The following is a 12,703-nucleotide window of genomic DNA, read 5'->3' as shown; positions in this document are numbered from 1 at the left end:
CAAGCCGTCTCCAACCATTATTAGTCTCAAAGGGGGTTCCTCGTCATCGAATCTGTCCAGTACTTTATTATTTCTAGACCTGGACCAGCTTCCTCATTTAATACTGTTGGGAACTTACTTTTTAGTAGTATATAGCAATGTAAATATATGGGTGTGTTGGGCTCAGGATTCTTCTACAGTAAGTGTCTGTGACTTGGTGGTGATAAATTCCACAATAAATGAACAGCACGCACTCCACTTTGTTTTAAACTAATATATGTATTCAAAACAAGTTAAATGTAAGTACAAAATACTTTACACTATGGAGATCATATTTGTATCTTAAACACTATATAGTTCTCTTTTTATTGTCAAAAGTCCTCTTAGGCCAATTCAATTGCTTTAAAATTCAGTTGACAAGCTGAACTATTTTTCACTATTTTTACCTCAATAGTATCCTTGTATAATTCACTTAAATTGTCATGTGACTTACCACAGTTGTATCCTGAACTTCTAAAAATCGTCTGCCTTTGTCAAAGTCTACACAGGAGGGTACAATTAATTTAGAACACTCTTTGACGAGACAAATTATTCTCCTTATCTCTCTGAAAACTGTTAATCTCACTCTAACAAATCAACCGTCAGGCCATTCACTCCCATGACAGTGGGAGTGAATGGCCTAATGGCTGATATGAATCGGTATTAGCAGAACATTTAGCGGAAACATCTCATGTTATAGACTGGAATAACACTAAGTTGATAAAACAGATAGAATTTAAAATAGAATTAAATATCACAGAAACTATTGAAATGGAAAAAAAAAAAAAAAAGACATCGTATTAAACAAGGAAGTTGCTCCAGGTCTAGAAATAATAAAGTATTGGACAGGTGTGTTGAAACTTTGGGTAGTTTAAGTCTAGGTGCCATTTTGGTATGTAAATGATTATGTGGGTATATAAGTCACAACCTTGTTTTTAGCATTACTCCTGAAGATGGTGTCATTAGACAGCGAAACATATGTAGTCATTTTAGGGCAAGTTCCTGTTTTTAATAACTATTTATTGTGTAAGATTTTAATGTTGTATTCCTTTTAATTATAGATAAACTTTAAATTTATACAAATATACCTGCAAAAGTACACACACACACACACATATACTGTTCATGAAAGGGTTAAAGGAAATACATTTTCTAATGAAATATAACTGGATTTTATCTGAATATTAAATCAAACAACCAGCTTACAACTAATTCAATCCTTAGACATGCATTTTCTTTAATGATATTATATGACATAAGAATACTAATAATGCTTTAACATTAGACATACCAGAAGGTATGCTGGTGGTATCCATTGCTTGACTGTTTTCACTTCCTTGATGGCTGTCATCATGTGGGCTATAGGCTGGAGGTGGAGTTTCTGCTGTAAATTTCAACAAATTTAATATCAATAAAGTGAAGCACATTAACACACAAAGTAATCTCAGAATAATAATATTAGGTCTCTAGCATTGGGCTTGAAAGCTAACTTTCATACTTTTCTTCAGAGCCCCTAAGTTTTCATTTATCTATTTTGGGTAATATCAACCTAAAGTAATACTGATACATTGAACCGTCAGTACTTGGTGAATCTCCATAATTACAGAATTGAGAAAAAACAAGACAATTGTACATTTCATCATTACATCATTTATTACAACCATGGTTTTGCCAGTAAAGTAATATTTGTTGAAATATGATCCCCAAATCTGATTCTACTGAAGCATATCTCAGCTTATTACATTATCCATTAATAGCATCATACAAAATCCAACATAACTATCTTGTCACAATGATACATTTTATTCAATTTGAATATTTATTTCCAAATGCTTATCTATGCAAAGAAGAAGATACATGCCATTCTATAAAATTATATAATTTTTTAGCATTAAAATATAAAATGTTACAATATTAATTTAGCTCGTGACAGTGTTGAATTTTTTAAAATACTTGGTTTCCTGAAAAAAAACCACATACATGACTTAGATATAGTGTTGGTAATATAAAACAAGCATAAAAAAATATTAATATCAAATATTAAACTGTAGCATAAGTTACTGTTTTTTATTCACATAAAAGGTGAGAACGAGAAAACTATAATATTTTACTTTGTAATATGTAGTTAATAGCCTTTGTGGTGTTAAAATGGATTAACAGAATGAGTTTATTGCTAATATCATTATAAAACACTACTGTACATGTTAACATTTTCCTAAACTGAAAATGTATTTCCAATAGATACTACCTCTTCTCAGAAAAAAACTTTCTTGGCTTATACTGCCTTCTATAAGAGCCGGTCAATAGTCAATACGGAGCCACCAGCAGAACACTACACTGAGTGGTCTGAAGTATGGCAACAATATATGGGAGGAAATGAATAAGAGGATATGAATATAGGTACCAACCCAACCAATCCCGACTGAGAACAGCAACTGCTCCAGCTAGAAGATGAGGAACAGGATACTAAAAACGGGGAAGTGGTGTATTGAGAAGAGTGGCAAAAGCATCCAAATCTGGAACACAGTACCATAGCAAGTTTTTCCACTCGGGGGTGGGGGGCAGAAAATTTTAAGGGTGGCCAATAAATTAAAAAACAGAAATTGATCTAAATTTTTAATATAATGGTCATTAAAACAAATCAAATGTAACAGTGTTTATAGAAGTTTTATTTGTTTTTTATTAAATGATAAAAAATGAGTTTATTATATATCAAAGCTGAAAAATAATATGTGATTAATCTGCTTAAATTTTTTCAGGGGAAGGCCGGCTTGCTGGTGTAGAGAGATAAGTATCATTTCTGAATTTAGAAGAGAAACCCAGATAGCCTCCCAAAGATTGAGTTTAAGTGGGTAAGCATAATTCAAGGTCTTTAATGCTGCAAATGAGGGTTTGACTGATGGAGGAAACTGATTATGACAGCAAAATATGTGAAGTGTACAGCAAACAAAAGTGATGTTTAATGTTATGAATACCATGGATAATTTTGTATTGGATAAATGGTTATATTTCAAATTAGCTCTTACAGAAAGAAATTCTATGGTTCTGACAGCCTTGCAGAGAAACTACAGTTAATGTAGAAATTATAGCTACATATACATATCACATAACAGAGAACTAAAACAAAACTCAAATATTTAGTAGCACAACTTTTCACTTCTTTTGTTCTTAGAAAATAAATTCAAATATTTTTAAGTCTGATAACTTTAAATCTGCAAGACACAGTGAGACTGATGTATGAGACCACAGTGTAACTTTTGTTATGCAACTTGCAGCACCACTATCTACTGCATATTAGTTCTATTCAGTTAAAAGTAATTTTCTCTTTAAAAATTGTCTATCAATAATCATTTGTTTTCTTCAATGAAATTATCATATACCACTAGTACTACTATTTTTTTATTTATTACAGCTAAGAAATTTATTTTTTAAATTAAAAACCTAATGAGACCTGATATGACAGAATATATGAGGTTTAATAATCCTGTTAGGCATTCTAATCGTCATCATGTCTTTTAGTTGTCCACTGGAGTATCAATGAGCAGTCCACAATTTTTATCCATTTAGTTAAAAATATGTTTTATGCAAACTTAAAGGAATTAAAAAAAAGAATAAACTGTATTTAATAAAAAAACAACCAAACTACCAGGAAGTCCAAATGGACTGTTTGGTGCTGAGCTACTGATGTGTGATCCTGGGGATGAAGCACCTGTTACTGCAGGCCCGGAGAAGTTGTTTATAGTAGGAGGAGGGGATGGAAACCCCTGAGGAGAGAAACTGACATTATGAGGCATAGAAGGTTCAGGAACTTGTTGAAAGTTACTAATAACAGGATGTCCTGGAGGAAATTCACTGTGACGAGGCACTAAAACAGGTGGCAAAACTAAAAGATGAGAAATTCAGAAAAGGATTAACAACTGAAAGAAAATATATAAATGAAGCATAAAAATTATCATAAAAATATACAAACAGGCACTTAATAAAAAAAACAAAAGTGTGAATATTAATTTAAAACAATCAATGTTTAACCAGCAGTTAGATATACATCCTTACATCACTTAATTCAAGCTGAAAATAAAACACATAACGTGTACATAGCTTTGTTTCAAAATTCTAAAGGTTATGTTTAACTATACACATATGGTATTATAATTTTCTTTTTAAAAATGCTGAAACAATATACTGTATGTTAAAATTTCAATTTCTAATTAATTTCATCTGTACTTATCAAATTGACAAAAACAAAACACTGAGTTAGACCAATTTCAGGTAATTCAGCCCCTCATTACTAATTCTAAACCATTTCAACTTTGTGACAACAGGTGAATTGGATGACAGACCAGGATTCTTGCCTTCTTTATCAAAATTTTGGTGATGAGAAAAAAGTTCATTATATGGAACATCTTTTCCACTGAATAATTCAGAAGAATAAGTTAGTAACAGTAATGCTATGTATTATTCAGATATTTATATAAATATAGATTCATTGTGGTGAGTAAATAAAATTTTAAACACTATAAATTAACCTAATTGAGACAAAGCAATGATAATCTGAATACTTTTTCTATATATTAAATCTCATTTCACCATTTTTATACACAGACTTATTGATCATATTGTGGATTTAATCACATGGCATAAGCTTGAGCCTGGTTTCTTCTTCATTATTTCATTATCTATATTTTTAGTGCAGTTTATATAGGATGAAAATGGGTGTAAGTAGCTCTACAATTGGGAGTAAACTGTGTTTTCAGTCATCTTTAACTACTAACACATTTCTGACAAGTTATGAAAAAATTGATTAATTCTTGCAGCCAGGCAAAATGTTACATACTGTACTATTAGCCTAATATAATTACAGTTTATGCTGCATAGGTATGTTAAAGTAATGTCAACTAAATTGGATACCACAGCAGCTAAACTGGTACGTTTTAACTAAATTTTTGTTGTACTATTAACCAAAATGACTCAATATAATCATTAAATTAGAGCTTACCTGTAGAGTAATAATTAGTAAAAATAATACTTATTTGTGTATAAAGTCTTACCAGGACTTTCTATTCTCTTGTAATGATATGGATTGATGCAAACATCTTTCTGTTTGGCAGAGAAAGGAAATTCACATAATTCTAAAGGTTTTAATTCATGATGGCTCTGAAGATCTGGCCAACGCCATACTCTACAGTAGATAACATGAGGTAGCCCTTTTCTATGAGACACCTAAATCAGACATAAAAATTCTGGTTTTCTTAAAATTGTAATTTCTGTGTTTTAAAATTTAATTAATCTGGAATTAACTTAAGAGTCTGAAAAATGTTTTTTATTAAAACATTTTCATTGTTAAAAGTTCTCTAAAATTTTGTTATTATTCTGATGGCAGTTCAAGTTTTGAAGTTTTTACTTTGGCAATACACTTATTTGAATTGCACTGATATTTTGTATTGACACAAAAATCTTTACCCTGAGCTATTTCATTATTTTGCACAAGCTTTGAAACCTGTGATTCAAATGAACAACAATGAACCACTAGAAAGATAACCATATAGTACATCTGAGTGTATTAATTCTATTAAAATAAACAGATTTAATTAATTACTTTAATACTGTGAACACAGGTTTATAAACAAGAAAACTTGTGGAAGTGATCCTGAAAAATGCATAAAAATTGTTAATTCTTTCTAACTCCTAAAAATTCATTAATATGGAAATGTTTTTGAACAATATTGCAATATATGAAAAAACATATATCATGAGAAAAATTATCAAATGATTATTTAACCATATAATTACTGATGGGTTTCATATGGATCCCATCATATTTCAAAACAATTTTCTTTCTAATTTATTTATGCACCAAAGTTTATGAGGATTCATGACTTCAATGGTTACAAGATCCCTTATAACATGTGAGTTACAAAACAAACACGTAAACAAATACTAAGAAGATTGCAATTTATTCCACTAAATCCTGCTTGGATTTCTTTTTTCTATATAGTTTCCACAGAGAAATTTATGTTCTTTACACTGGAAGTTGTGAGAGGCAAAAACATAAATTAATCAACATGACACAATATGTAGACCCCACTGGTAGTGGACTGTATACAACTAATTGGTAATTTTATGGTTAAACAGTGTTCATTGAGTGCTATATCATAAGCATTGTGCAATGCATTTAGCACATTGTTTTTTAACACTTAATCTCTTCTACCTCTTTCAGCTTCTTTCTTTAACATTTATTCAAATGACATTTACAATAAAAGCTATGAGTATAAAAGTATAGATAATTTAACAGAGGTTTACCTGCCTAATACAAAAGTATAATTTATAAAGCTGCACTATATTATATAGTGAATATTATGCAAATTCCAAAGATTTGTTTTTGTTATGAATTTCACGCAAAGCTACACGAGGGCTATCTGCGCTAGCCGTCCCTAAGTTAGCAGTGTAAGACTAGAGGGAAGGCAGCTAGTCATCACCACCCACCACCAACTCTTGGGCTACTCTTTTACCGATGAATAGTGGGATTGACTGTCACATTATAATGCCCCCAAGGCTGAAAGGGTGAGTATGTTTGGTGTGACGGGGATTTGAACCCGCAGACTGCAAGTCGAGCACCCTAACAACCTGGCCATGCCAGACCAAATTCCAAAGAAGCAGGTACAATAGAAACTGGCTAAAAATGTCAAACTGTATGAGAAAGATGAAACACACATCAATTAGCAATAACTAGAAACAATTCTATCACATCTTATCAAGAACAACTGGGAAATAAAACTACCAGATGTGGCTCTTAACAAAGTTAGAAATCCCAAAGAAATAAAAAAAGGACAATTTTATGAAATCAAAGTCCTAGAAAAGAAAAGCAATTTAATAAATTTGTAGTTCCCATTATGAAATGAATAGAAAATAATATTCTAGTTATGATATCTTAATCAACTAACTGATAAAAGAAAGGAAAAATAACCATTCTTTGTGCTCGATCATTCTGGGATTGTTCCTATATAATGACTTTCTTTAAAAACTATTGCTTAGACATCTATTTATTTATCATAACTGATACTGTAGGATAATATTATGTTAGAATTGAATAACAATATTATTTGTTGAAAATTACTGAATGGTATTAGGCAACAGCAAATTATTTCTATTTTAAATAGTTTTGTGTATATTTAAAGATGCATACCAAATTTTGTTAACAAAACACATGATCTTAGCTAAGACAATAGTTAAGAAGAAGAAAATTCATTTAACTACTCAACAACTTAAGTTGGCAAACTCAAGAAATAAAAGATTTTAAGAAATAATTCACTACAATGATTGAAGCAAGGATTATTTGGTCACACAAGCTCGCCAATAACTACAAATGTACATATTTTACAATCGAATAAATACAGTGAATTCACCAAAGTAGCCTTATTAAAACTTCTCTGAGAAATAGGTTAACTGTGAGAAATATCAGTACATTTTAAACCCTAAGCATTAATGTAATTGTGCATTAGGCCTTGATTGTGCTAGTCTTTATAGTGTTCATCATGTGATCAGTACCTTATCTACCGCACCTGATATTTATGATATACTACCATACTTGTTAATGACTGCATATAAATCAAAAATATTATGGTAATGTTAGTTTTTTTTTTCTTTTGGATAGGTATAAAACATAGAAAGACTATAACTCCTGAAATTTGAGCAGATCGTGTTAGTCTTTTTGTTCTTAGACTAATAGCCGAGATAAATATTTTCATGATACTGTTTACAATTAAACGTTCCTGTACTTAACAATAAAATATAGTCAAACTGGTGTTTACATGCCAATTATTATAATATTGAAATCTACATCTTTGGTGATTATCTGTGTTTATACTGGTTGAGGTAAAGTTTGGTCACAATGTGCCTGACTGATTTGCTAGTGGCAATACTGAATGACAATAGTCAAATGTTTTATGGAATGACAGTCCCTATTTTGGAAAATAGTTGTTCTTATTGGTAAGGTGTTTTAATACTGGTCATACTTTTAATTTATTAAAGATTTTGCTGTGATACTAACCTGTGACTAATGACAAGGTGTTGAAAGTTAGTGTACTTACATGAGTTCATTGATAACATCTGCATGAACAGCAATCCTATAAAAGTTTCAGCTACCTAGTTATATCCTATTCTGTTTGTTAAAATAAATTAATTATATATTTATAATAATTTATTCTGAAGGAACTAAACTGATGATTGAATTTCAGAATCACACATAAACTATTTATGTGTAGTATTTTGTAAGTCTACATAAAGTTGACATTAGAGCACTGGGTCAATAATCACCCCAAGAATGGTAAATATTCATTTAGTACTTGTATACTAAGAGGTCTACTGATGTATTCATTGCAGTATGGTATAATTATAAATATGCACTTCTAAAAATATATACAACATTCTGATATATGGATGATATTTAAATACTACATAAGTTATGGGGGTAGTATTGGATAAAAAATACAGAAAAAATATGGATCCCTGTCCTGCAGTAGGGTTCAAAATGTTTCTAAGGTACTCCTGTACCAATTCCCAGTGTGGAAGAGAGACATTAAAAAAATTCCATTGGTACTAGAACAATGGGAGAAGAATTGATACAAAAAATTTACAGTTATATCAGAGGCTGTATGGGGCATTCTCTTTTGGAAGCTCCTATTTATGATGTAGATGGAATTTCTCTTTGATTTGTGATGTCCTGGAATATGGGCCAATTACAAAAAAATATCCTGATACATCTAACATTTATGTAAGGTTAAAAGTAAGCTAGACTCATAACCAAATTATAGAAGTTGGGTTTTTATGCTATATAATTACTCAAAAACGACTAAAAAGTATACTGACAAGGGGAGACAGCAGCTTCAAAGACACTTTTTGGAATCAGCAGACATCAGGCTACAATATCATATTAATTTTATTATGTTATACCATAAGTAGGAGTATTTCAAAATTTAGAGCACTTTTGGCATATTGGCTGTTACTCTATTTACACAGCATTCATAATTTTGTCCATCATTTGATTTGACAACCAGATACTCAAGTTTGGTCATAAATTTCCAAACTGGATTAGCCAAATTACTACAAAACTTACAATGTTAACTTAAACCTTAATAAAGTAACACTTTATTATTGTCAAGGAATTAACTAGTACATCTAAAATATATTTTCAAATACTGGTTTGTTACCAATGTCATTTCAGATGAGCTGCTATAGATAAATTAAAGAAAATAAAATCACATAAAAGAAAGGTATTATAACAGCCTTTTTTTTTATATTTGATAACTTTGTAAGTGGAAAAGCAATATACCAGATCTTGTTGTTTAGAGATTCAGCCAGTTCTGTTAATCTGAGGTGCAAGTAGATTCATTATCCCTTTATTTAAATTTTTTGGATCAAATATAGTTTTGAAAATTTCAAATGAAAGTCCAATATAGCCTAATTTATATGTAAACACAGCATAATAAAAGCACAATAAAGAAACAGTATTCAAATCTCCAATGAGTCTAAAGATTGTCAACCACATGTTAGGGTTAATTGTACAAAAAAAAACAGAGTACATTAATTTTTTTTTTCAAATACATTCTTGTCATAAGTACATAGTACTTATAGTAGGAATGAGGCAAATACACAATACATGCAATACAAACTATTTACTCATATAGACCTTTAACAACAAAATAATAAGTCTTCAGAATTGAGAGACAACCTTAGGTGATAAATAAACCACATACAAAATTACAAGTCATAGAACCACTTGAGAAAGTCAGCAGAGCAGATAAAGAAAATTCACAAAACCACAAATATCTCAATCTTACTGACTCACTAACATTGTTGAATGATTCTAGCCTTGTAACAAACAGACTTATCATAGTTATAAGTGAAGAGGGACCACATGCTAGTTCTAGTAATTTTCTCTACTAAACATCATCAAAAGAAGAGCTATCTGATGTACATCACGTAATACCTTGAACAGGGATGGCATTTTCAAATACATACATCTGCTCACTCACTCCATATACTGAATATGTGTCATCAAATAAAACAGTGAAGGGGATGTGGTCTTCTCGAGTTACAGCACTGAATGACAAGACCTGGAATCTATGAGTAGTATGCCAATGTAGGGTGAGCCTTGAGAGAAGCTTCACTACCTCGGCTAGAAGACAAGTTATGCTCTTTTGCAAGAAATTTATAATATATATTGTAAATTAAATCAAGTTTGCATTCATGATGTAGTTAAAACGTAGCATAATATTATGATGCACACCCATACTGATGATATACACAGGATATCAACACAAATGAATGAATGATGCATAAGATCATGTCACTTTGTATGAAAAAAGGTTTATGATATTATACAACTTTTGGGTACATACAAAAGTGTGTCTGTGATTCTTCTACTTTTATACAGACAGTAACAATCCATGACATTGATGCATAGAAACCTCTTAGAATTTTTTATCTTTGTATTCTAATCCATCTGTATAGCTAATCTACAAAATCCTGTTTCTTTCTCATACAATAGCAAAAGGAGGGACAAAATGTAATGAAAAAAAAAACATTCAAGTTATGGTCCAAATGAATATCTAATTTTTCTGGTGTCATATAAACAGACTTTACAATATATGTATTGCCTCCAATAATTCAATTCACAGAAACCTTTAGTCATTGTATAATAAGCATAACATGTTGAACATGCCCCTTTGTAAGGTTTTACACCATGCCATTCCTACCTTGTTTCCTCACTTTTTGGTCCACCCATTCCTATACTTTGATTTTTTTAAAAATATTTTTCCACTTGCAGAAGCTATGCTTTGAAGATATGCAACAAGAACAGCACAAATAATCCTAAAGTAATACCTAATGATAATGAACATTACTACAGAATCTACAAATTGCACCAAATATATTGGGATTTTAAGCTACTATTCAAAGCATAAAATACTCCACACTGTATTTGATGATTTTTTAACTTAATTCAATAATAAGGAACTTTTTAACAATGCAGCAAACATTGTAGAAATGTAGTCTCTGCCTCAACCTCGCAGGTTAAATAAGTAATCAACAAACGGAAAATGCCGAATTAGGATTCATACAAAATATTTCAAACTAAATTTCAGAACTTCTCCCATGACCTAATGTTAAATTTCCTGACCAAAATTTTCCTTTGTTTAATAAAAGTAATAAACAAACACTGTTTCACAGCCTCCATATCACTTCTTTAGCTTTCCAATCTGTATTTATTTCCTCAAACATTCCATTGTGTAACATATAAGTTTGATATACAATTCTTACATTATGTAATAAAAAAATCAATAAAATACTTTAATAAAAAACAATATAATTTAACTTTCTAGGGATTAATTTTTTTTCCAGGTTTTCTGCTTTTTCCTTCAATTATTTTACTTCCTTGTTGTTTTCCTCAGCCTTCAGTCTATAAGCATTTGATTTAGCCAACAAAATACAAACTTTTTCTTAGTTTGGCAGCTAAATCTGTAACATTTTTGTTTAATTTCTTGATTGTATCCATCAGATTAATTTTTTTTCACATTTACTTCATGTTTCGCATTAAAGAGCTTTTCTCTTTCTTTGTTTCTCAATCTCCACCATTTTCTTTTTTTCATTCTCAAGGTATTCATTTTTCTTCTTTCTAGCCATTTTGCAGCTTTTAAGCAATCTCTTAGTAACATGATAATATTTTACATTAGAAGCTTCATTTTACACTTCATTATGAACCATCTTCAGTGCTATAAGTTTGTGGCAACTGGAACAGGAAGAAAGTCTCCAACAGTTGCAGGAAAGTCAGCAGCAACTATAGGAAAGTCAACAACAGTGGCAAGAAGTACAAATGGAAAACATTAGTAAACTTAAAAGTGAATTAGATACATTAAAGGATGATCTACTGTCTTTTACACAAGGAGGATACATTAACCATCGACTTAATCAGCCCCAGACAACGGCAAGCCCCTTCCAGACCCCGCAGCTAAACCCTAATGCAGACATCTTCAGTCCTGTTAGAAGTCACATCCTAGATATGAATGTTAGTAATAGGAGTGATCCAGTATGAAGGAAGCCACAGGAATTCGATGGAAAGGCACCGTGGGAAGCATATAGAGCACAATTTGAGCTTCTGGCAGAGATGAATGGATGGACAGAGGAGCAGAAAGCAGTATATCTGGCAACGAGCTTGAAGGGACACCACTGGAAATACTTGGACAGTTGTCAGCAGATGACAGACACAACTATAGAGCACTGGTAGCGGTTCTAGAACTCAGGTATGGAACCCAACATCAGTCAGAAGTCTACAGGGCTAGGTTTAGGACGAGAGTCCGTGCTAAAGGGGAGAGCCTGCAAGAGCTGGCACAGGACTTGGAAAGCATGGCACACAAGGCCTACCCAACTGCACCACCCGATCTCCTCAAGTTGTTGCTGAGGGATCAGTTCGTAGATGCCTTGGACAGTCCACAACTAAGATACAAGTGAAGCAAGCACACCCCTCTACCATGCAGGATGCAATGGCCAGAGCTCTCGAACTTGAATCCTACGTTAAGTCCAGCACAGAGGTGCCAAGGTTGGTACAGTCATCTGGATTCAAGCACTGTAATAAACCTGGGCACAAGAGAGCTCAATGCTGGAAACTTCAACATAGGGGAGATGCCACAGC

The 12,703-nt window shown here is 31.7% G+C and overlaps 1 protein-coding gene across 2 annotated transcripts in view; it reads right to left on the bottom strand.

The window, feature by feature from the left end:
• Window positions 1–12,703, bottom strand: part of LOC106470025 (mothers against decapentaplegic homolog 5-like) — a 24,343-nt gene that overhangs the window by 6,040 nt on the left and 5,600 nt on the right. For both annotated transcript variants that reach the window (XM_022399421.1, XM_022399417.1), the window contains exons 3-5: window positions 5,067–5,238; window positions 3,665–3,901; window positions 1,310–1,402 (exon numbers count right to left, since the gene is read on the bottom strand). In XM_022399421.1, coding sequence (XP_022255129.1) covers window positions 1,310–1,402; window positions 3,665–3,901; window positions 5,067–5,238 — 502 coding nt within the window. The remainder of the gene's footprint in view (window positions 1–1,309; window positions 1,403–3,664; window positions 3,902–5,066; window positions 5,239–12,703) is intronic.

Source organism: Limulus polyphemus, unplaced genomic scaffold (genome assembly GCF_000517525.1).
Source record: "Limulus polyphemus unplaced genomic scaffold, Limulus_polyphemus-2.1.2 Scaffold101, whole genome shotgun sequence".
NCBI lineage: Eukaryota > Metazoa > Arthropoda > Merostomata > Xiphosura > Limulidae > Limulus > Limulus polyphemus.
Note: the sequence above shows the minus strand (reverse complement) of the source record. Positions and strands in the feature narration are given on the sequence as shown.